Source organism: Anomaloglossus baeobatrachus, chromosome 3 (assembly GCF_048569485.1).
Source record: "Anomaloglossus baeobatrachus isolate aAnoBae1 chromosome 3, aAnoBae1.hap1, whole genome shotgun sequence".
In the NCBI taxonomy this organism is placed as follows: domain Eukaryota; kingdom Metazoa; phylum Chordata; class Amphibia; order Anura; family Aromobatidae; genus Anomaloglossus; species Anomaloglossus baeobatrachus.
In genome coordinates, this window is record NC_134355.1 from 488,884,967 (window position 1) to 488,911,574 (window position 26,608).

Genomic DNA, 26,608 nt, shown 5'->3' on the forward strand with positions numbered 1-26,608 from the left:
TTTTTATTATTTTTGCGCATGGGGCCAAGAACGAACAGGCAGATCATTGCTAACTACCTGCCTGTTCTGCACGGGGATGATCTCTGCTGCCCCATCCAGTGATTTGCTTACTTGATTTCCCTGCCCATCAACTGAGTAGTTCTTCCTCTTCTAGTCCACTTCATCAACGGAAGGTCGTGCCGATTGAAACCTGGGAGCTGGGCGTGTCGACATGACGTGAAAAGAAGCACGGGAATCACCAAGAGGAGTGGTTCATGACCTCTCTGAGTGGCAGAGATTTGCACTCTGCAGAACAGATAACTGTTGTTAACTTTCTATTGGGTTCTTAGCCTCATATTCAAAAATAATAAAAGTCCCGGATAATGTCTTTAAGATTAGGATTCACTTTAGATGACATCTATATCCATTTTACCCTTTAATAAGGTTTCTTTAAAGTTCAATGTGAAAATTAAAGTACATATGTTTTCATAGATTAGAACATCTTTGTTGAAAAGGGGCCATTAGGTTCATACACTACAAATCAAGCCTGAAGACTTGTCCTTTTCCGAATAGCATATATATTTATATGCCATAGGATATTTATAAAGTTTGTATCCCCATGGCCATTTACGTTAGAAAAGTCATTCCATTTCTTAAAATGAAGCAAAACTAAGAAACAGAACCCTTGGGAAGTAAAATGGGTTAACATCTTCTGGTATTCACGGTGCCCTTGTTCAACAAAACTCCATGACCTTGCAGTTTCTCCTCTCTTTCAAGTGATTACACTTTCCAACTTTATAATAGAGGAAAAGCATTTGTGTCTCTCTACTGTACACAGCTAGATGCTGACATGTTAAGCATCTCCCGCGGTTTACAATAACTATTGGGGATGTGGACCTCCCTCTGTGTTCTCATTATGCCAAATAATGCCTTGTGGAAATGATTCTTCTAATCCTTTCTTCTGGTTTTGCTCAATCCCTAAAAACATTATAAAACCAATCCAATTAAAAGTCATTACCTCTTATGTCCGGTCTGGTTTCAAAATCTAAAATTGTTATCTCAGTTATATTGCCAGGCGGACATTTTATAGGATAAGCTGCTGTAGTGCAAATTATTTTTGCTTTTTTAATGTAATTACTTGTTTGTGGGACAGGGTACAAATACCAGAAGAAACATATAGGAGACTCGTTCTTGTACATTAAAACTGTGGGAATGTAACTTTTTCACAACTTTTTTTTCAGGCCTTATATCAGTATTTTCAGAGTTTCCCATGAAGAACCTCCTGTTGTGTGATAGGGTGAGAACATGTATGTATATAGTTATCTGAATACACATCATGGCCCTATAAAGCCTAACAATGCGAGAACAAAGATAATTGTTCATATGGGCAAAGAGGGCCAGGAATGATGCCATGTGAAGCACTAATATAACGCTAATTTAAATCTGTTGCACTTTTATCACATTTTGTATGTACTTCGTATACTAAAGGACACTGTAATAAATATAGTTCTTTGCGTTCACCACATATTTTAGTATGAATATTTGAATTAGGCAGCAAACGTCTGCCTTCCTTTGGATAAATCCAGCCCCTTGAAGGTTTTGTTTCAAGATTTACTGGTATTTGGAGCTGTTCATAATGTACTCTGCCTAAGGCCCCCTTCACACGCACGTGTCTCCGGTACGTGCTAGGTCCATGCCCACATGTTCCGGAGATACGGGCACACGTAAACCCATTAAAATCAATGGGTTTATGTGCACGCACGTGTGCAGCCATTGGCCCATGCCTCCGTGCGAGCAGACATGAGCCCGTGTGCTCCAGACGGATGCATGTCCGTTTTTGCTCCGGCAGCACGGGTGTCACGCGGCCCGCACATGTACCACACAGATGTAGTGTGGATGCGGGCCCACGTGACACGCGCCGGAGAAAGACACGTGTCTGAGAAAAAAATAACAAATCTTTACTCACCTTCTCCTGCCCTGCAGTCTCTGCCACTGCTGTCACTTGCTGCCGACCGCCGCTCATTATGCTATTTAATATTCACTTCACTGCGGCGGAAGCAGCAGCAGCGGGGAGTCGGCAGGACCGGAGACCGAAGTTCAGCACTACGGACAGCAATGCCAGGGACAGGTGAGTTGAATGTTCTCGTTCTCCATGTGTTATCACGGATAACACACGGAGAACACACGTAGGGCCATAAACATGGCACACGGAGAGGAAAACGCTCCTTTGACACGTCCGTAAAACACGTGCGTGATTTTCACGGACGTGTGAAGGGAGCCTAAAGTAAAGTCGCAATTCCAGCTGCCAAAAAACAACTCCAAAACAAAATTCTGCCTCCACCACGTGTCACTGTAGGAATGGGGTTCTCTCGGTGAAGCAAAGTTTTGACTTTGTGCAAAACATACGGTTTTGAAATATGGCCAAAAAGTTTAACCCTGGTCTCATCAGACCATAACACATTTTCCCACATGCTTTTGGAAGACTTGATGTAGTTATGGTTAAATATAACAGGGCTTTTATGTTTTTCTTTGAATATGCTTTTGTATTGCTACCCAATCCCACTGGCCAGACATAGGATGAATGCAAGAGATTGTTGTCACATGTAGTACACAACGAGTATTTGCCAGAAATTCCTAAAGCTCCTTTATTGTTACTGTTGGCCTTTTGGCAGACTCCCAAACCAATTTTCTTTTTGTCTTTTCAATAATTTTTGAGGGATGTGCAGTTCAAGTTAATGTCACTTCTTGATAACCATTTTCAAAATGTATTCATATATCTAATGCTTTGGAACATTTTTTGTAACCTTCTCCGGACTGATCATTTTATGAATGAGATACCTTTGCTGTGTTATAATGCAACTAAATCATTTTCTGTAAAACCCTACTAAAATAGTTAAACTTTATATGGGGTTCATCAGAATTAGTGTAAATAATGGCAGATGTGCCCCGTGTTTGCGTGGGTTTCCTCCGGGTTCTCCGGTTTCCTCCCACACTCCAAAGACATACAGATAGGGACTCTAGATTGTGAGCCCCAATGGGGACATTGTTGCCAATGTATGTAAAGCGCTGTGGAATTAATAGCGCTATATAAATGAATAAAATTATTATTATTATTATGTGTACTGGCTACTATTTCACATGAATTTAGCCTCTTCACCCTGGGGAAATTTTCTATTTTTCTTTTTTGGATTTTCATCCTTTTCTTCCAAAGTCATATCTTTTTCATTTTTCTGTCAATATAGCCGTACCATGGCTTATTTTTTTTCAGAATTGGTGGAATTTTGTCATGCTGAACAAAATGCTTTCTCTTTCATAGTGTACAAATATTTTAGAAGGGAGGTCATCAAAAGTTAGCAGTAATGAGTTGCTATATGTAATGACTTCACATAGTTTTTTGGAATATTTGTAAATATATTTTATTATAGCATGTGACCTGTGAGGGCCTTTACTATCCGTATGTAATTTGATTTTGTTCTATTCCCCTCCAATGTTTTTTTGTGTTTTCTTTGTTGTGTGTCTGGGAGGCAGCAATAAACTTGATCGATACTGAGTATTCACTTTGTGCCTCGTAGTCCCCCACTCAGGTGGTGAAGGAGGCTGGTGCCAGTACAGACTCAAGTAGAGCATTACTTCGAAGCATGGACATGGACATGAGGTAAAGAGGCATTGTAAGGGAGAGAAACTAAAGTGAAATGAAATCAGGCAGTAATGACATTAAGAGCAAGCAGGGTGCTTCAGGCCGTTGGTGCAGCTAATAGGATGTGCTATCAGTGATACAATAGTAGATTGTTCCATCCAACTCCCACAACACTATCCATAGACAAGATGGTAGAAATATTACAAGATCAGACATAAAGATAACATTGGGTGCTAAAGATGTGGAAAGTGTCCTGAATTTTGCAAAGTTAGACTAAGGGGACTTTTGGATTGAAGGAAGCCTACCTTTCTGTGGAGGTCCATAAGCAGGTGTAAGATTTGGGAATTGTGCCCAAAACCTCATTCTAACAGTCCATAAGAGAATTATTAGTTGTATCCTACTCATTATTTTGATGCAGTAAATTCCTGCTGCAAAGTTTAGATTAAACAGTAATTTTAGTGAGTGCTATTTCAGTCAAGTTCAGTACTAAAAAGGGATGTTCCTTTTTTATGAAGTTTGATGACAATTGTTAATACACCGTTGGACCTGGGACCTCTGGAAATTCAGGGTCCAGGAAGAGCAGTACTATAGCAGCCATGTGGACATTTGGAGCTCAGATAGTTTTTGTGTAAGGGGGCTATTACATTCTTGAGAATGGCAAATTGGCAAATAAAATTGTGCTAGAGGGAAGTCCATGTTTTAGTCTGAATTACTCTGATGTTTCAGAGTAATTTTGCTTCGAAAAGATAGCAAGCCTGTTTCTCTCCACCCAGAACGCTTTGACTGACAGGTCTCTCCCTATGTTATTACATATAGAGGGATCTGTCTGTCAACTGTAGTGAGGTGGGGAGTAAACATCAAAGTCTTTTAGAGTAAAACATATATGAATGCAATCTTGCAACCAGTGTCTGATTTAGGCCTCGGTTCCACTTGCATTTGGCAGGGCGAGTGCAATCCAATAAAACATCAGATTGCACTCACACCAGTGCAAAACTATGGGGCAGTGTCCAAATACGACTTATTTCTCCTGCCATATCAGCATGAGAAATGAATCGCAGCTTGCTGTGTTTGGCAGCGAGTCTCGACTCACACACCTGTACAAGTCTATGGGTGCGAGTCAAACATGGCACTGCCCTCGCATGTCATCCGACCGCAGTACGATGTACGCAGAGACAGCCAGTGGAGGAGATGGGGACAAGGTGCTCCCCCCTCTCCTCCACATCTGTGATCCGAACACAAGATCAGATCACAGTCACATGACCCTTGGCTTACACTCGCACCAGAGGGTCATTAGCATATCGCTGCCGATACCCTCACATAGGAAGCTATGCGCAAGTGGAACCGAACCCTTATATTGATACTTTTTTCTTACCATACTGCTAGGTATATTGTTTATACTCACCTCTAACGACGGGCATCTGTAATCTTGGTACGTGAGAAGATCGCATTCCCCTCTCTCTTTTTGATATATAATTCAGTATCTAGATTGCCAACTGACATGGGTACTTTTATATAGAAATATAAAGTTGTTTATTGTATATTTGATAAAAGTTCATTTTTAAAGATTTTTTTTCTTCTCTTTAGGGTTTGACATTCCATACTTTTAACAAACCATTTCTAAATTTTGGCCAACCCCTCTAATGCTAAAATTAGTACATATTAGTGAATTTACAAAATACTAATTTAATATGGGCACTATTATTTAGCAAAACAATACTATGATTAAACCAAAGTTATGAAAGGAAACAAGGAATCACTTTAGCATTGAAAATAATAATAAATGCTCCACCACATAAAACTCGATACAAGGTCTTATCATTTCTATTGCCTGTCCATTCTTTGTCCTAAAATACAATTTACTTGCAAAGAACAAATTCAGTGAAAATCTATAGTCCACAGCTTTTCAGCGATATTATACTGTTATGGAGTAATAAAAAATTCAGGGCTTTATGTTTTTTTGAATAAGTTTTGGTAATCTTGAGAATAAACAACGCTGCCCTAGGAAAAAAATTAAAAATCCGCCTGCATATATATTTTTTATTGAAAACAAACTTTTCAAATCAGGTGATGTAATGGGTCGTTTAAATCTTGCTAACAGCAATATGTTTTCAGGGAACCTATGATTACAGTTAAGTCTAGCACATCAAGGCAGAAGCTATGTTATCATAAATTTTAGTAGAAAGGATGATTCAGTTGAACTGCAAATGTAGTCAGATTGGCGTTGTAAATACAGAGCTTGGGTTTAAACCATTTTTAATTTGCATAAAATAGCAATTTATATGGCAAAATATGCGGAAAAAGCTTTTCAGCGGCACACTTATTAAGACAAGAAATCTGGTGCATATCAAATTTTTTAGACATTGTAAGTCTATAAAGGCTACTGTGTACAGCTCCAATTTCTTGCTGTTTTTATTGCACATTGTTGTTGACATTTTCCAGAGACAACGCATGGCACGTGTTCTATTAACAAGGAAAAAACATAGTGTAAACTGGCTTTCTTCTATGACTTACTCATGCTCAATGTATAGTTTATAGCTATATGGTACTGTGTAGCTGTTACAATTGATGGCACATGCACTTAGCTTCTTGATTCACTGTCGACTGTTCTGTATATCCTCAATTAAATACAAAAAAGTCAATGGATCCTCCAATGCTTTTCCCTATTTTTACAGTAAAGCAGAATGTATTTTCATAATTTAATTAGAAGGCTTGTCCAGTGCTAAAATATTGATATAGGATAGGACTTCAATATCAGATTGGTGGGGATCAGAAGCCAAAAACTCCTTCCTTCAGTTATGGGATCCAATGGTTGCCATAAGTACACAGTTTACAGAACTGAAATGTATTGTATACAGCTTAAGGCCATGTGCGCACTTTGCGTTCAATTCTGCAGCGTGTAAGTCACTGCCTGTGCGTCTCAGAACAAAGTCGAAAAAGCTGCGTTCTGAGACGCATTCGGCAGAACGCAACGTGCGCACATTCCTTGAGAATTCATGCATTCTGGATGCTTTCTCTGCCATAGACAGAGTGGGAAAAGCATCCAGAATGCACATTTTTGACAGTGCGGTCCCACTCGGCTCTGCAGCATCTCCATAGACTTGCAACAGAGCCGAGTGGGACCGCACTGTCAAAAAGAACACGGCAAGCTGCGACACAGTGCCGCACGATCAGAATGAACTCGGACGAACTTCACCCGACTTCATTGTGATTGCGCGGCTACATCGGAAGCTGACAGGAGCGGCAGTAGAACACCGCCGCTCCTGTCAGCTTCATGCAGCAACTTAAGTGAGTAGCGCGATCAGCTGTGCTGTCACTGTGGTTACTCACGGCCACACGCACAGTGTGCCGCGGCTTGATTTGCGGTCACACGTGAAGGACTCACCTGTGATTGCAAATCCCCTGAGTGACTGCAGTGAGGTGGGCGATCAGCTGTGCTTTAACTCAGATTACTCACGGCCACAGCTGCAGTCCTCCTTGCATGGATTACGTCAGACCTGGAGGTGTTTTTTAGGGGTTATTAAAGTGGTGAAAGAGGGTGTTTTTTTGTCTTTCATTCCAAATAAAGGATTTGTTGGATGTGTGTGTTTATTTTCTTTAACTTACAGGTTAATCATGGAAGGTATCTCGGGGAGACGCCTGCCATGATTAACCTAGGACTTAGTGGCAGCTGTGGGCTGCTGCCATTAACTCCCTATAACCCCGTTTGCCACCACACCAGGGCAGTTCAAGATGAGCCGAGTAAAGTCCTGGGACTGTCGCATCTAATGGATGCGGCAATTCCGGGTGGCTGCTGGCTGATATTGTTAGGCCGGGAGCCTCCCCGTAACGTGCAGCTCCCCATCCTGAGAATACGAGCCTTCAGCCGTGTGGCTTTTACCCTGGCTGGTATCCAAATTGGGGGGACCGCACGTCATTTTTTTTCAATTATTTTTTTTTTTTACTGATCGATATAGACACGCTCACCGGCGGCTGTGATTGGTTGCAGTGAGACAGCTGTCACTCAGCGTGGGGGCATGTCTGACTGAAACCAATCATAGGCGCCGGAGGGCGGGGTAAGCAGGGAATACGCAATGGATTAATGAGTGGCCGGCATTTTCAAAAGAGAAGAAGCCGCCACAGTGTGAACGCCATGCAGCGCCGCACCAGTGATCGTGGATAGACAGAGAGAGAAATAGAAACATACAGATAAAGAGAGACCGACCGACAGACCGACCGACAGACCTACCGACATAGAGAGAAAGACGAAAGACCTGCCTTTGTTATGTTAAAAAACATGCGGATCGCAACAATAATGCATTGCAAGCGCACTGCTTCACATTTTGGCAGCGATTTTCTACAACTCATTGATTTTAATGGGTGTAGAACGCTGCCAAAATGGCAAAAACAATTGACATGCTGCTTCTTCAAACGCATGGGTTTTTGACAATTTTTTGACAATCAAAACGCTGCGTTTGAAAAAGCATCGTACACAAAGATTTTGCATGATTCTCATAGACTTTGCTGGGGAATCAGAACGCATGCATTTTGTCAATAACACAGTGCACTTGTAAACGCAGCCAAAACGCAGAAAAAAACGCAAAGTGCGCACATAGCCTAACTCCTATTCACTTTTATAGAATGTGCACTCCTCTGGTGAAGATTGACCACTCAGAATCTGTTAACAGTTGATCAATTCGTGTTCTGGGTGTCAACTTCCCATTAATTTGATATTAATGACCTATCGAAGAAATAGGTATTTAACATTGTCATCCTGGACAACAGCTTTAATGCTCCCATTATTTTATAACTGTAAACAGATCCCAAACCAGTAATCATCCTTTGGTCGTTAACACTTCTAATCTTACAATAAACTGTACTTGGTAAAAAGATAATTATTCATACAAAAATGCAGTTTAGGTATCCACTTGTATCACATTTGATCCTGTAAAGGCCTCGTCACACACAGAGATAAATCTTTGGCAGATCTGTGGTTGCAGTGAAATTGTGGACATATTGTTCCATTTGTACACAGCCACAAACCTGGCACTGATTGTCCACAATTTCACTGCAACCACAGATTTTTCACAGATTTATCTCTGTGTGTGACAGGGCCTTAAGTGTATTAGATCAAAATGTTGATAAATGGATCCCTTGGTTATAAGATGATCCCAGAAACCTCCAGAGATCAGCAGTTATGAAGGTAGCTGAAAATTGTTCCTGTGTAATCTCTTTAGAAAAATGTAAATGTAATGAAAAATGTGACATGATTGTATATATTTGGCATGTACTGTACTTGAGATTTGTGGAGGTTTTTGAGGCTGGCACTTATATGGCTAGTGGTTCAAATTTACCGGAATCGCTGGCTTTTAGGGGAATGTTTGAAATCTTTATCTTTGGCTATGGAAATTTAATGGCTATCTATCACTTATATGGACTCTGCATTCGAAAAACATGCAATAATATGAATCCATGGACATGTGAGGGCAACGGTTGGACCAAAATTTAACCCCTTAACGACCGCCGATACGCCTTTTAACGGCGGCAAATTAGGGTACTTTTTCCGATCCGCCGCTTTTTAACGGCGGTCGGAAAAAAGGGTCTAGCGCCCCCCAGAGTCAGAAAATTTCCAGGGTCTCAGCTGCCGGGGGTAGCTGAGACCCTGGAGATCATGATTCTGGCCGGTTTTTCCGGTCCCCGCTCACCTGATGACCGGTATACACCGTATACCGATGATCAGGTTACAGTAAATGACCGCGCCGGTAAAAAATCATTTATCTCCCATCTGGCATGAACAAACATGTCAGATGGGAGATAAATGTCCTCCCCCGGTCCTCTCCGGTCCCCCGGTGTCGCTAAAGTGTCCCCCCCACCCCCCCTTCCTCCCGAAAATCCAACATGGCACTGTACATACCGGCGCGCACAGCAGCGCGCCGGCCGCATTTCCCCCTTTCCTATGGTTTCTGTCGCATGTGCTATGACACATACGACAGAAACCTGCTCCCCAGGCCCTGCCAAGTCACCCCCTATCCCCCCCGGTGTTCCCCGGTGTCATACATACCTGTTAGCTCTGATCCCCCGCGGCCCCCTCCTCCGGCTCCTTCACAGTGCACGCCGGTCACACTGCAGAGCGCGGCTGACAGCTTCCTGTGTCTGTGACTCAGACGCTGGCTGCTGCTGCTGCTTGCACAGTCTGTAGCTGTGACCTGGGGAGGGTGGGTGCAAATTCTTTGCACCCACTCTCCTCAAATGGATGGTCTGCACTCCTAGAAAATGGGGGATACGTTCCCTGAACGTGTCCCCCATATTCTAGAAGGTCCAGAATCGCCGCGGGACTTCACAATGGATTACAGCAGGGACTTGATTTTTTTTTTTTCTTTTCAATAAATTGGCCAAAGAGGGAATGTTTTTGGGGAGTGTTTTTTCAAATAAATTTTTTTTTTGTTGTCAATTTTTTTTTATTATTACTGTCAATTAGTTATGTCTGGTATCAAATAGACGCTGTGACATAACTAATTGCTGGGCTTGATGCCAGGTGACATTACACATCTGGTATCAACCCCATTTATTACCCCGTTAGCCAACGCACCAGGGCGCGGGATGAGTTGGGGCGAAGCGCCAGGATTGGCGCATCTGATGGATGCGCCACTTCTGGGGCGGCTGCGGCCTGCTATTTTTAGGCTGGGAAGAGTCCAATAACCATGGCTCTTCCCACCCTGAGAATACCAGACCCCAGCTGTCAGCTTCACCTTGACTGGTGATCTAATTTGGGGGGATCCTACGTTTTTTTTTTTTAATTATTTATTTATAAATAATTAAAAAAAAAAAACAGCTTGGGGAGCCCTCCAAATTGATTACCAGCCAAGGTGAAGCTGTCAGCTGTGGTTTGCAGGCTACAGCTGTCTGCTTTACCCTAGCTGGCTATCAAAAATAGGGGGGACCCCACGTCATTTATTTTAATTATTTTTTTTTCTTTTTGGGCTAAATACAAGGCTAGGCACCCTTTAGTGCCACATGAAAGGCACTAAAGGGCGCCAGCTTAGAATATGCAGGGGGGTGGGACGTTATATATGTTTGACATCTATCCATTCATCCATTGTAGCATTTTAGGCTATGTGCCCACAATCAGGGTTTGCAGCGTTTTGGGCGCAGAGTGTTTTCCCTGCGTCCATAACGCTGTGTTGTGCAGTAGAAGCACAGTGGAAGGATTTTTAGAAATCCCGTGCCCACTGTGTTTCTTTTCTCTGCAGCATACACTGACCTGTGGCGCAGCTTCCCGAGCCTCAGCATGTCAATTTATGCTGCGGAGATGAGTTTGCTCTGCAGATAGCATAGAACTAAAGTCCACAGCAGCCTGAACCCAAATCGTGGGCATGGGCAGCTGCGTTCTCCCGTGGACAACATTCACATCTCTGCAGGAAGGCTGACACTGTGTACTGGACGCCGTGTCGCTGGATCATGGCCACATAGCCTAAAAGTGAGAAATTTGTTGCTACAGCAACAATTTTGTGAAGTACCTGTGGATTCAAAATGCTTAGTATACTCCTGAATAAAATCCTTGAGGGGTCCAGTTTCCAAAATGGAGTCACTTGTGGGGGTTTTTAATGTATAGGTAACCAAGAGGCCCTGCTAATGTGACATGGTGCGCGCAATTTATTTCAACTTTTCCAAAATTCAAATGGTGCTCCTTCCATTCCAAGCCCTCCCATATATCCAAACAGAGGTTTTTGGCCACATATGGGGTATCCCTGCGCTCACAAGAAATTGGATAACAACCTGTGGGGTCCACGTTTTGTTGTTGCCTCTTGAAAAAGTGAGAAATGTGATGCTAAAGAAACATTTTTGTGAAAAAAATGAAAATTTTCAATATGGCAACCTAAGCTTATCAAATTCTGTGAAGTATTCGTGGATTCAAAATGCTCAATATACACCTAGATAAAAGCCTTGAGGTGTCTTGATTCCAGAATGGGGTCACTTGTGGGGGGCCTCCACTGTTTAGGCACTTTAGGGGGCTTTCCAAATGCGACATAGCGTCCACTAATTATTCCAGCCAAATGTTCAGTCAAATTGCACTCCTTCCCTTCCAAGACCTGCCGTGTGCCCAAACAGTTGATTTCCACCACATATAAGATATCACCAAACTCAGGAGAAATTGCAGAATACATTTCATGGTGAATTTTTTCCTGTTACCCTTGTGAAAAAAAAGCTACCTGGTTGAAGTAACAATTTTGTGGTAAAATTTTATTTATTTATTTTCATGGCTCAACGTTATAAACTTCTGTGAAGCACCTGGGGGTTCAGGGTACTCACCAAACATCTAGATAAATTCCTTGAGAGGCCTAGTTTCCAATATGGGGTCAATTGTGGTGGTTTTTTTCTGTTTACGTACCTTAGGGGTCCTCCAAATGCAACATGGTGCCCGCAATCTTTTTCAGCCAAATTTCCTTTCCAAAATTCAAATATTGCTCCTTTCGTTCCAAGCCCTCCCATTTGTCCAAACAAAGGTTTCAGACCACATGTGAGGTATCACCGCGCTCATAAAAAAGTGGGTAACAAACATTTGGGTCAAAGTTTTGGAATTACCTCTTGAAAAAGTGAGAGAATTGATGCTAAAGCAACATTTTTGAGAAAAAAATTACAATTTTCAATATGACAAAGTAACGTTATCAAAATCTGTGAAGTACCTGTGGGTCCAAAATGCTCAGTATACCCCTCGATAGAAGCCTTAAGGGGTCTAGTTTCCAAAATGGGGTCACTTGAGGGGGGTTCCTGCTGTTTAGGTACCTTAGGGGATCTGTAAAAGCAACATTGTGCCCGCAATCTGTTTCAGCCAACTTTGCTTTCCAAAATTCAAATATTGCTCCTTTCATTCCAAGCTCTCCCATTTACCCAAACAAAGGTTTCTGACCACATGTGGGGTATCGGCGCGCTCATAAGAAAGTGGGTAACAAAGTGTGAGGTCCAATTTTTGGTGTTACCTCTTGAAAAAGTAAGAAAATTAGTGCTAAAGCAACATTTTTAGGTAAAATGTTAATTTTTATTTTTTTTCATTCCACATTACTTTAGTTCCTGTGAAGCACCTGAAGGGTTAATAAACTTCTTGAATGTGGTTTTGAGTACCTTGAGGGGTGCAGGTTTTAGAATGGTGTCACTTTTGGGTATTTTCTGTAACCCAGGCCTCTCAAAGTCACATCAAATGGGATGTGGTCCCTAAAAAAATAGTTTTGTAAATTTTGTTGAAAAAATGGGAAATTGCTGATGAACTTTGAACCCTTCTAACTTCCTAACCCCAAAAAATTTTGTTTCAAAAATTGCGCTGATCTAAAGTTGACAAGTGGGAAATGTTATTTATTAACTATTTTGTGTGACATAACTCTCCGGTTTATGGGCATAAAAATTAAAAGTTTGAAACTTGCAAAATTTTTAATTTTTTTGTCAAATTTCAGATTTTTTCACAAATAAAATAAAAAAATATCATCCTAAATTTACCTCTAACATGAAGCCCAATATGTCACGAAAAAACAATCTCAGAATCACCGGGATCCATTGAAGCGTTCCAGAGTTATAGCCTTATAAAGTGACACTGGTCAAAATTGCAAAAAATGGCCTGGGCATTAAGTACAAAACTGGCTTCGTCCTTAAGGGGTTAATAGCAGACCGTGCTGCAAGTAAAAAAGTCTCTTCCTGTATAGCTATCAAAGGCAACAAAGAGCTATAGGAAACAAAAAGTGTAATAGGGTCTTATCGAAATAACTGTGATGACATGCAAGGATACCTTGCTTGCCTTGTTTGGTTATGGTAGCTAAAACAGAGAACACGTATTGTATATGCAGAATCCACGGACTGAAAATTCAATAAGTTGAAGGGAAGAAAAACGTGGCCTCTCTATGTGCTGCTGTGAAGGTCATAAGAGTAGTACAGGATACCTGGGCAGGAACTATTGTGTTTTACTGTGGACGAGTTGTGACGTTTTCCAGTTTGTCATGAAGAAGTGTTAAAAACTTTGCAACGCGTCCACAATAAACCACAATAGTTTCTGCCCAGGTATCTTGTCCTCTTCTTACGACCTTCATAGCAGCGAAGAGAGACCATGTTTTTCTTCTCTTCAACTTGACACTATTAGCTAGCAAAGGCGACATACTTTTCTCTTCATTAAGGGATGTGGCTCTTTAGGTTTAAAATGTATTATTGACCTGGTAAAAGAAAGCTCAAATTTGAACATTGAAATTCTAAAAACTTGGGTTTAACATCTTTTTAATCAAAAAGAAAAGGAAAGTCCAGCGAGTAGGCAAAAAATATGTTAAAAAAAAACATTTATTGAAAATTATTAAAAACATGAGAACATATCAGTAGCAGAATAATAATCTGACAAAGTCAAAAATTATTAAACAACTACATATTTTGGCTGAGGAGACTTCTTATGAGGTCAAAGTACTTTGTATGACCTCAGAAGAAGGCTCCTCAGCTGAAACGCGCAGTTGTTAAATTAATAATTGTTAACACTGTGAGATTATTATTCCACTACTGCATAGTTCATGTTTTTAACATTTTTCAATAAATTTTTTTTATCTTATTTTTTTCCCACTCACTGGACCTTAGTTTTCTTTTGATTATTCTCTGTCGGTGAACTCCCATTCTGGTCCGGAGCCAGACTTGTTGGGTAATTGCCTTGAAGCAGTGGATCATTTCTATTAGTGGTAAGCTGGCGGTTTTTGTTTCTTTCTGTATAAGATCATTTTATGTGTACAGTATATGTGTTAGACAAAGTATTACAATTGATTTTTAGGAAGATGTTCACGTTCTGAAGTTCCGTCATGCAGCTCCCTTATAGTCCTCTTTTAGTGGAACTTTGCACACTACGACATCGCAAGCCGATTGCTGCGATGCCGAGCGCGATAGTCCCCGCCCCCGTCGCAGCTGCGATATCTTGTGATAGCTGCCGTAACGAACATTATCACTACGGCAGCTTCACATGCACTTACCTGCCCTGCGACGTCGCTCTGGCCGGCGAACTGCCTCCTTCCTAAGGGGGCGGGTCGTGCGGCGTCACAGCGATGTCACACAGCAGGCGGCCAATAGAAGCAGAGGGGCAGAGATGAGCGGGACGTAAACATCCCACCCCCCTCCTTCCTTCCTCATTGCAGCCGGGAGGCAGGTAAGGTGATGTTCCTCGCTCCTGTGGCTTCATGCACAGCGATGTGTGCTGCCGCAGGAACGAGGAACAACATCGTAACATTGGTCCTTCCGAAATTATGGAAATGACCGACGCTACACCGATGATACGATTTCGACGCTTTTGTGCTCATTAATCGTATCAAAAACGATTTACACACTCTGATGTCAATAGCGACGCCGGATGTGCGTCACTTTCGATATGACCCCACCGACATCGCACCTGCAATGTTGTAGTGTGCAAAATACCCCTTAGTGTCTAATACAGTTGCCCAGTAGACTGCCTTTGGAAAAAAACACCACATCTACAATACATAAGTAATGCAGAATATCATGTTTTGGGATATTTTTGTATTAGAAAAAAAGTCATGATATGATGAAAGGCACAGATGGGCAGGTTATGGAAAGACTTGTATATTGTCTATGGAGTTGAGTTAGTTTTGGCAGGGGAATAATTCCTGCTCCACGTGGACTTTTTCCTCTCGGAGTACAAACTGATCAGAGTTTTCACTGGTCCCCACCCAGTGCCAATTAACCTTTACTATGTTATTTTCCTTTGAAGCTTGTCTTGTTTATTTTTTAAGTAACACTAGTGAATATAATGGAAGGAAACCCATATAGTTACTACTAGTAAATCTCTTCCCAGACAGCCTTTGTGCATGGCAGGAGTTTGGCAAGTCTCATATGATCCCATCCAAGTGGTCTGTTAAATAATTTATTGCAATCTTCATTCCACAATGCCTTATTGCCTTTATGTATAAAAAATTTAGGAGCTCATAAATACTATTGGGGGTAATCAGATAATAAATCCCGAGCCTCATCAGAGCACAGAATAGAAGCCTGAGCCAAAAACAGCAACACAGGTTTTTTTACTATTTCCCTACTTAAGAAAGATGATGTCTAACTTAAAATTCCAAGATTTTTTTACATCCGACTTTTTGTGTTTTGCTATAATTATTATTCTTGCTGTGAGTTTAGATTTGAGATTGCTGCTCTCTACATAAGTGTTCAGCTTTCTGTGGCCAAAACTGTGTTTACTAACCACACTTGTAAACACTTACTGTACGCTTACAGCCGAAATGTGGGCTATTACTGGTTAACCAGGAGACAGTTAACGGCACATAAAGGCTACTACTATTTTATTTATTTTTGTCTCCTGCAAACATTGCTTCAATGAAAAGGAAATTGCGAAAACGTGCCATCATAAGTGTAAACTTTTTGAAACCAGTAAAACAATCACAAATTAGCAGCTTGGTTATCATAGGTTATTATTCTGCAGGACACGGAACACACAGGAAAAAACATGATTATTGTACTTGTCCCTATTATATACACCCCTTTCACATGTAAAGCGCCATGGAATTGATGGCGCTATAATAATAAATAATAATAATAATAATAATAACATTTTAGTCTGAACTCACACGTCTTCATAGGCATTTAGCTCAGGTCAGATGACCCATCGGTTGAGCCACATATTGCCATCTGAGCACAGTCCATGTTTCATGAATGTGTGAATTGAATTTAACCTTACTGTCACTGGGTCCTTCTCCAGTATCACACAATCAACAGAGCGAGAGATGAGTGAAAAATACAAAGAACATTTATTCCAAGCAAATCAGAAGGTCCATCAAATAATCCCCCACACAGGGAGCAAAGTAGTCCAGTAATGGGATAAATGTCCTGGGGATCAGTCACAATCCTATAGCATTACTTTTTGCAGGCAAATCGGGGTTTCTCAACAGCTCTCTGGGGTGCTGTCCGTAGCCCCAGCTTCTCCCCCAGAGGATGAATCTTTCTGCTTGTCTCTTGTCCTTCCTAGCCAGACTGAATGATCTCACAGGTAAACAGAGAGGTTAGGTGGATTGCAGGCCCCCCTCCCCTGGCAGGGGGCGATTAACCTGCAGACAGGACAAATAATACATAGAATGGACAGAGCACCACGCCTAAAATACAAACCTACACAAAATAATACACAACCCACAATATCCCACCATCACACTTACATTTATATACAGATTTAAGCAACTTTGTGAAAAAAATTAAAAAAAAGTTTTGTCGGTTATGCACTGTGTTTTCTTGTTTTTCTCTTTCACATACATACGTCTGTGGGTTATTAGTAATGAGCGAGCACTATCATCCTCAAGTGCTCAATGCTCGTTAAGAGCAGTTTGATGCGCGGATGGATGCAACTCGAGTCCCTGAGTATAATGGAAGTCAAAGGGGTAGACTTAGCGAAAAAATCCTACAGTCCCCCATTGACTTGCGTTATCCTCGGATACTCGAGTTGCATCCATCCGCACATCAAACTACTCTTAAAGAGCATCGAGCACCCAAGCATAGTAGAGTTTGATCATCACAACTGGTTATACTTGGAAAGAGGCAAACATTGCTGCACTGGTTAAAGCTTCTGAAATGGAGCCAAAAACATCATATAATCCATATATAGTATAAGATTGACTGCATGCCTGCTATGGACAGAGCCAGCAAGAGAAAGCCCCTATAGACAGTACTCCAGCTCCCAACAAGTAGCTACTAGAGATGAGTGGCTTACGCAAATTTCAAGGTCGCTTAGATTTTCCCAGGAAAAGGCTCAGGAGAAATTATTCTCTGTGAATTTAATGTATTTTTATTATACTCTGGGTCTTGAGAGACCCCAAATCATAATAAATATGTAAAAAATAAAAAAAATACTCATCTCACCACTCACATCTCCAGCTCCTCCACTCCTCACCATCACCCATCCAGTCCCCATTATATCTTCTGTTCCCCAATGCTCTCTCTGAAATCCTAGGGCTTCTCACATTGAGCCGGGACTTCCAGCTCTAAAAAGTCCTTGACGGGTTATGGGTAAGCACACAAAGATCCCGACATTATGACATCACGATGTAGGCCAATGACTTGTGCATGCATGCGCCGTACCATCCCGGGCCTTTTCAGAGCTGAAAGCCCTAGCTCAGTGTGAAAGGATTTCAGTATGAGCAGCGATAATCAGAAGATGTGAGAAGGGTCAGACGGATGACGATGGACAGAGGAAGGGTCAGAAAGGCGAGCAGAAAGATTAGATAATTTGAAATTTGCTTCCTTGCAGATTCAGCAAAATGATGTCCACTGCTGCCATTTTTCTGAACCGCATAGGTCCACCAAAAGGTAAAAAAAAGAAAATATTTTTTTAATATTTTGATAGTCATATTCAATTAGGAAAAATGGCAGCCAGCATCGGACACCAAGGAAGCTAATTACAAAAAAATAAATCAAAATTTTTGCGAATGCATATTTTTAGCATTTGAATAGAATTCATTTCCACTCAAATTTTATTGCTCATCTGTAGTAGCGGCTCATAAATTTATATTTTTTATTTAACTCCTTTTCACATGTAAAGCACCATGGAATCAATGGCGCTCTAAAAACAAATTATATTAATAATAATAATAATAATAATAATAGTCACTTCTGGTGGACCTGAGCTCTAGTAGCCGAAATTAGCATTGGGAGACATGCATGATATTTCGGAGATCTGAAGGTTTTTTTGGTTGGCACCAGGACAATACAACAAAGTTAGACAGTACGAAGTAAACATCTTTCCAGTGCAGCTGATGGTCCATGACCAAAATATGGCCTAAATTCAGAATTTAGAACAATGCTTTTGGCTTTATAAAGCATGAGAACAATAATAACAAGAGAACATGTGACGCTACCATGAGATCAGTTCTATCTGTGAGAGCCTGAATATTACTAATGTATTTTTCTCATTTATGGTGTATGTTTGTTTCTGTGACACTATGTGATACAGCAGCAAGAATTTTATCCAAGGCCATAAAACAGATATATGTTGTCACTCCTGGAATTGGATTTGCAATGCCCCTGTTTAAATTATGCATTAAGAGAGGTTGATGGTGTTCAGGGTCAGGGGTTGGTGGTGGCAGCAGGGAAGCACAGATGGATCTTTACTGAGCTGTTTAAGGTTCTACTGCAGTCTGGAGACTCAGAAATATGATTTATTGCTTGTGGTGTAGAAAGCGCGAAGCTAGATTTGTCCGAGCGCTTCTCCCTGCGATGTAGCTGGATGTGATATACATTAAGAGATGCATTCCTCATTAGTCCCATAATGCACGGTGTCAGTAGGCTAGCCATAAAAATATCACCGGACGTTATATAACAGGTATTAAGAATTTCATTACCTATGGCAATTAATATTAATCTATTTCATTTTGCTTCCACTCCGACTTTTATATTTCTATTTGCAGGACAGTGTATAGAGTCTATTATTATTTTGTTGGTTAATCAAAACAGTTTCCAGAATAAAATGCTTTAATAGGGCAAATTAAACCGTTCTCTCACTTCCAGAAATAAAATCATCATTCATAATTGAATAAGGGATTGTCTAAAATTATTAAATTGCAAAGTTTTTGTAAAGAACTACTACTTCTTAAAAAATGTTTCCATTTTCAAAAACAGAAATATTTATAACTCTTTAATGGTTAGGGAATTTTTCATTTTTGCTCTTTCATTTTATTTTTTTCCTGCAGATCTAGCAGTTATGCAGAGCTCATGAATATGCTGGACTACCTGGCAGCACACCAAGTAGTCCTCTAATGATAATCTACTGTTGAGTAAACAGTGAATTTATCAAAACTACACTAAGCAGCCCAGTAAGTGACACATTGCTGGAATCAGGATCTCTATATTACACTATATTATGCTGCTCAGATTAGGTGTTAAAAACCTGGTGACAGATTCCCTTTAATAGATTATGAACATAAAAATACCAAATGTGTTTTTTTCCATTCTTTATTTTTAATGAATTAATTTTATTTTCTATATAAAAAATATATTTATAAATGTTTTTTATTTTTTGCTTCTATGGGAACTTGCACCTTTCATTCCTTATACTATATACTACAATACCAAGTACAAACTGAAAATTTGTGTCTCCTATTGAGCTCAGCCTATGACTGAGCTTCCAGCGAGGACCAAGATGACAGCAACTTAGGACTTCAGCAGACCCTTGGTCGTCAAAGCAACCTATCAGTCTCCAGCGATCATGTGGCAGGTGGCCGATGGTAGCAGGTGTGTGTTGGCACTGGAACACATTCCATTTAAATGTTGCTGTCAGAGATTGAGAGCAGCATGTAAGTGATGTGAGTCACATCAATATCTAACTCATGTGTATGAAGCTCACCTCCTGATCCCCGTTCACACATGCGGACCCCATCACAGGACACTAATTACAATCCTAATATGGAAGGAATTCATTCTTTAAATAAAAAAAGGTTTGTGGAGCCTCTGTTAGGAGTCTCGACACGGAAAATAGCCAGATATCCCTCCGGGAAGGACCTAGCCAAGGAGTGTTTTTTTTTTAGGAGACCACCATAACCACCATATTAAGTGGCCCTTTTAGTCTATATCCAGCTCTTGACGAGTTTAAAGATATGACAAGGGAAATGCACCTAGGGGGCAATGCACCTAGGATTTCACTGTGTTGAGCGCCTTCGCTGGCTTGCCGGCAGTGTTTTCTCAGGATGGTCTCCCCGAAATCAGTGATTGTTTTTTCATTCTATAGAGACATTTCTAGGCCTAGGTTACCAGTCACCCTACAGTCTCAGAGTGGCCTGCTTCCTAGGCAAAGAGCAAGTGTCGTATGCACGGTCTATGCTATACAGGTTGCTCCCACTGCTTGATCTGAAGCTAACCAGATCTCTGGATCAGGACAGCTTCAGTCCATCTGGGCTTCTCATATGCTACAGAGGCAAAACTGCCTTTTCTATCAGCCTAAGAGAGTGCTCAGTTCAGACCAGCAGCATGATCAATACTACTAGTCTGAGCTATCAAACTTCACTAGTGTACAGTCCCCGCGACCAGGAAGCCAAGAGTCAAATCTGTAATGTTCTCCTTAAGGTTAGCAATGAAAAATCTCTTTACTTGAGAGAAATCTCATAAAAGTTAAGTGCATATGAATATTAGTGAAGGATAGGTCTTATTTGGGACCCACTTCTATGAACACGAATGGAAAACTAGTAACAAATAGTGGCTCCCACTTTGGTGGTCTAGGCTTACTTATGTATCATCAGCAAATCATTTGAATGGACACCAAAAAAATTCCTATATTTTCTGGACATTTCTGCAGAATTGTTTGGTCAGTTGCAGCTTTCCCCAGTAAAAATAACTTGGCAATACAGTTCGCTGGTGCTAAAGGTACACATATCAGCTTCTTGGTAGGCCAGAATGAAGTTAAAAATTGAGTAAAATATATGCTCAGATATTTGACATTACTCAATAACTTTAAGGCTCTGTGCGCACTAGTGCGTTTTACCCGCGGATTTACCCGCGGATTTGCCGCGGAAATTTCTTGAGAAATGTCTGCAATCTTTGTGCAGACATTTCCCATCAAATTCTATGAGAAAAAAAAATAGCTGTGCGCACTGTGCGGATTTTTCTCAAGAAATTTCCTTGAGAAGAATTTCTCGAGAAAATTTCTTGAGAGAATGAGCATGTCAATTCTTTTCCGCAGGTACCTTGCGGATTTCGGCAGTACAGCCTGCAAAATCCGCAGGGAACCACCCTCGGGAAAATCGCGGCAAATTCGCGGCTATTCCGCGGCTAATCCGCGGCAAATCCACATGCGGATTTGGTGCGGATTTTTTCCGGAGGTCCGGAAATCTTTCACTCCCAGAAGTTTCTCAAGAAATTTTCTTGAGAAACTTCACATTTCTAGTGCGCACATAGCCTAATTATTACTTTGATTAAGCATAATGACCATTATCACTAAGAATTTTCTAAGGATTAGTCTGTAAATTAGGAGAACACCATATTTATTCTACATGCAGTATTCATCTTGGTTTTCTATCAATTTACAGATGATGATGTTTCCTCTGAAAAATATTCTGAGATCATAGATGGAGAGTTGACACATTTTGATGATGGGACTGGCACTACTTCAGGATCAAACTTCCCAGATGTCTCTTCACCTGCTTCTTCTAGTGATGAATTCACACCTACGGAAGGATCACCCTACAGGGCGCCTATCTACATACCAGATGACATTCCAATTCCTCCTGAATTTGAGCTTCGAGAATCTAGTATTCCAGGCTCAGGATTGGGAATATGGACAAAAGTGAAGATATCAGCTGGGGAAAAATTTGGACCATATGAAGGAGAACATTGTATGAATCTTGAAAATTTACAGTCTGGTTGGGAGGTAAGGACCATCATGTACATTATTATTTTGATGACATTTGCCTTGATTTAACATATTTAAAGGTTATTCCTATCTTCACAAAGGTCTCTTATGTGAGCTGTAAATAAAAGTGTTAATATCTTAAGAATGCCTAAATATACTAATAAGTGATAATCAGCAAAATCGCCTGTTTGTACAAGCACTATCCAACATTATTTACTTATAAAGATGGGAATGACCCTTTCAGGATGACATTTTATACAGATCACCATAAATTATTTAAAAATTTTTGCAGTCAAATAATAAATTTAAGATGGTATCAACTGGAAGCAGTTCCATAGCAGCCTTCAAAAATTGACAGTATATACTATAATAGTCCAGCGGACTACACAAAACAGATAGAGAATCCTGAGGTCTAATAACTTTCACTTATCGTGTAGTCCCTAGATGTCTTCTTCACCAAGCTATTGTTTTAGTGCTAAAACCCCATAATTACTATATTTTAATGTTACAAAGTGCTTTAATATTTCAGATAGAATAGTCATAGTGATAATTTTGTTACTTAAAGTGGACCAACCATCAGGATTTTCATATATAAACTAAAGCCAGTGCTATACTGGTGCTATCATGCTGATTCAAAATCTACCTTTAGTTGTGAGCTTAGATGTATACTTTCTGAAATATAGGCAAGTAAAGTTTGTGAAATGCACTATTATTTGATGATAGGTGCAATGAAATATCTAATAGGTGGGTTGGGTTTTGCTAGTTATTCCCACCCATGTTTGCCTGCCTGTCCTTCCTCCCCCTGTCTATGTTATTACAGGGGGAGGAAGGAGGGAGGGAGAACAGGGGGGAGGAATAGCTTGCAAAACCCAATCCACTCTTAGATATTCTGCAGCACCTCTCATCAAATAACAGTGTATTGCACAAACTTTAATTGCCTATATTTCACAAAGTAAATCTGATCTCACAACTAAAGGTATGTTTAGAATCAGCATGATAGTGCCAGTATAGCACTGGCTTTAGTTTATAAAGGAAAATCCTGGTGGCTAGACCTCTATAATCAATGTTCAATGTACCTGTTTGAAATTAAAGGAGTTGTCCACTATTTGGACAATCTCTTCTCATTTCTTATGTTTACTCCAATTACAATAAAAAAGTTCATACTCATCTCCTGTGGCAGCGCTGTTCCAGCAAGGTCGGCGCTCATGTTCCCGGGGCTCACAAGGGATTGGGGCGTGACATGAGCCGCACCCAATCACCACTGGCTTCTCTCTCTACCCCCAACTTCGGAAGTATAAATTATCAACAGGAAGTGAGTGGCAGCCGAAGCTCTGACTTCCTGTTGATTAATCATTTGTCTGAAGATGGGGAGAGAGAAGTTGGCAATGATTGGGCATGGGGCTCACATGATGTAAAAATCTCATGAGAGGCTCAGGAAAGTGAGCACTAATACCACTTGAACAGCACCAGCATAGTAGGCGAGTATAAGCTTTTTATTTTAATTGGGGAAACATGTGAAATGAGAAGGGGTTGTCCTAATAGTGGACAACCTCTTTAATATATAATTAATTATAGATAAGATGAATCAATAGAGAAACACAGGGACAAAGCCCCTGAAAGAGATCTTGTAAGGACATGTAGGGTCAAGTTACAGTGTTGGGTAGTAAAGTACAATTTCAAACATACCATCTTGGTTGAAAATGGGTATTCTAGTGCTCAAAATAAATATTACTGTATATATTATATACATTATATTCAATGCATTACTTTTTAAACAGTGACAGTCCCATAAGATTGATTGATGTCTGTCTAAAGCAAATCATATCAATGACTTAGCGTCGCTGAACAAATATCAATCAATCCTATGAATACGGCACCAGGTGGGGAAAAATATGGAGAATTGACACACAGTGCGTTTTTCGCGGCATTTTTGCGCAGTTTTTGGGTGCGTTTTTGCTCAGAAAACTGCATGACTTTGCTTCCCCAGCAAAGTCTATGAGCTTTCATTTTTGCTGCCTGCACACAGCGGTTTTTTTCAGCTGCGTTTTTGTGGTGCCACAAAAATGCAGCATGTCAATTATTCCCGCGTTTTTCACTGCGCTTTTCATCCATTGAGTGCAATGGGATGTTGAAAGACGCAATGAGAAACGCAAATAGCTGCGTTTTGGTGCGTTTCTAAGACCAAAAACGCAGCTATAAACGCAGGAGGTGGGTAGTAAAGTAACGTGTACAGGAAGAGGATTCCTTCTGTCAGTAAACACAGAAGCGTGAATCCTCCCGGTACCGTCACCGCCGCTTCCACCTCCCGTCCTGTGCATGTCTGCTGCCGTGCGGCGCCATGTCTGGGCGGGAGGTGGAAGCGGCTGCGAAAACAAAAGTGAACAGTAGAAAAAAAAAAAAAGTTATACTCACCTGTCTGCAGCCTCCCGGTGCCATGCCCGCTCCCAGCTCCTCTCACGGTATCGCCGCTCCGGGTGTGTGCAGTCTCCCCGGGCAGTACGATAGATGCAGGACCTGGCGATGGATCACCTGATGCAGTCACCTGACGCATCAGGTGATCGTAAGTATCGCAGTGACGCGGGCGCCCGGCCGGTTTAAGCTATCAGCGGATGCATCAGGAGACTTCATCCCTGATTACCGGCAGCTGCTGCAGCAATCGGACGGGATCAGACTCCGCTGCAGGAGCTGCCAGTAATCAGCACATAAGTGAGTATTTTTTTTTGCACCAATGCATCAGCTGATTTTATAATCGGCTTTTATACAATCAGCTGCTGTGTCATGCGATTCAGCCCCTAGAACCTGACACATCATCTGATCGCTTTCCCTTCCAGCAAACCGATCAGATGATATTGGATTGGACTGGACGGCGCGGGACCCTTGACCCAGGATTACTGCGGAGGGGGGTTCTTTATTTCAATAAAGATGGAGTCACTAATTGTGTTGTGTTTTATTTCTAATAAAAATATTTTTCTGTGTGTTGTGGTTTTTTTTATCTTTACTAGAAATTCATGGTGGCCATGTCTAATATTGGCGTGACGCCATGAATTTCGGGCTTAGGGCCAGCTATACAGCTAGCCCTAATCCCATTATTACCCAGCGAGCCACCCGGCATCAGGGCAGCTGGAGGAGTTGGATACAGCGCCAGAAGATGGCGCTTCTATGAAAGCGCCATTTTCTGGGGTGGCTGCGGGACTGCAATTCACAGCGGGGGTGCCAGAAAGCATGGGCACCTGCACTGTGGATTCCAATCCCCAGCTGCCTAGTTGTACCCGGCTGGACTCAAAAATTGGGCGAAGCTCACGTCATTTTTTTTTTTAAATTATTTCATGAAATTCATGAAATAATTAAAAAAAAAAGGGCTTCCCTATATTTTTGGTTCCCAGCCGGGTACAAATAGGCAGCTGGGGGTTGGGGGCAGCCCGTACCTGCCTGCTGTACCCGGCTAGCATACAAAAATATGGCGAAGTCCACGTCATTTTTTTTGTTTGGGGGGGGCAAAGAAATCCTGCATACAGTCCTGGAAGGAGGATGCTGAGCCTTGTAGTTCGACAGCTGCTGTCTGCTCTCCTGCATACACTATTGGATGGAGGATGCTGAGCCTTGTAGTTCGACAGCTGCTGTCTGCTCTCCTGCATACACTATTGGATGGAGGATGCTGAGCCTTGTAGGTCTGCTCCCCCTGATTCTCCCTCAAGCATACAGTCCTGGATGGAGCATGCTGAGCCTTGTAGTTCTGCAGCTGCTGTCTGCTCTCCTGCATACACTTTTGGATGGAGCATGCTGAGCCTTGTAGTTCTGCAGCTGTCTGCTCTTCTGCATACACTAGTGGAGAATTAAGAACACATTGAAGAAGGAAATGACATCAGACCTTTTTTTTTGTTCACTGATAAAAAACGCATAAAGACGCAGTGAGCAAAAACGCAGCAAAACGCAGCAAAAAAACGCACCAAATCGCGGCAAAACGCGTGCGTTTATTGCCGCGTTTTTTGACGCGGGTGCGTTTTTGTGCGTTTTTTGCCGCAAAAAACGCACAAAAACGCAGCGTCAAAAAACGCAGTGTGTGAACCTAGCCTAACTGAGAATTGGTCAACCCTTAGTGACATTGAAGCCTCATTTACATATCAACTCAAAGTTGATTTTCTCAGTGATGGAAAACCAATTTGTGGCCAAGAGGCTATGATTAAACTGTTAATTTATTACCCTATATAGCATTGTTATTGGTTGGTTTACCCAAAAGCCCCTGATAAGTTTTCTTAAAAACTCTTCCTAATCTTAATATGTTTTTCTAAGAAACAGCCCTACTCTCGTCTATTGGTTGTTCATGGCATTGTATCCCAGCCTCATTGACTTGCATTGGGCAAAGCTGCAATACCAGTTACAATCCATGGACCAAGAGTGGCATTGTCCTTGGCAACAAAGTAAGATCTTTTTTTTTTCTAATACACACTACTTTAAAGACATAATTGTCATCAACTTTCATTAACTTTATTGAACAAAATATAATATGGTAATATATCAAAGTAATGTCCCTGTCCATTGCATATAGCTGATCTCTTTCCCAGGTGTCTGTAAGAAATGAATGCTTCCAAGCTGGTGCCGTAATGTCTAGTGACCTATTTAGTTACCTTGGGCAACCTTGACTTGTTGGTGTGCTCTTTTTTGTA

The 26,608-nt window shown here is 41.2% G+C and overlaps 1 protein-coding gene across 1 annotated transcript in view; it reads left to right on the forward strand.

Moving 5' to 3' along the window:
* LOC142297283 (histone-lysine N-methyltransferase MECOM-like) overlaps positions 1-22,069 on the forward strand; it is a 369,595-nt gene extending 347,526 nt beyond the window's left edge. The window contains exons 2-3 of the mRNA XM_075341534.1: positions 21,622-21,962; positions 22,046-22,069. Coding sequence (XP_075197649.1) covers positions 21,622-21,962; positions 22,046-22,069 — 365 coding nt within the window. The remainder of the gene's footprint in view (positions 1-21,621; positions 21,963-22,045) is intronic.
* The last annotated feature ends 4,539 nt before the right edge of the window (positions 22,070-26,608 follow it).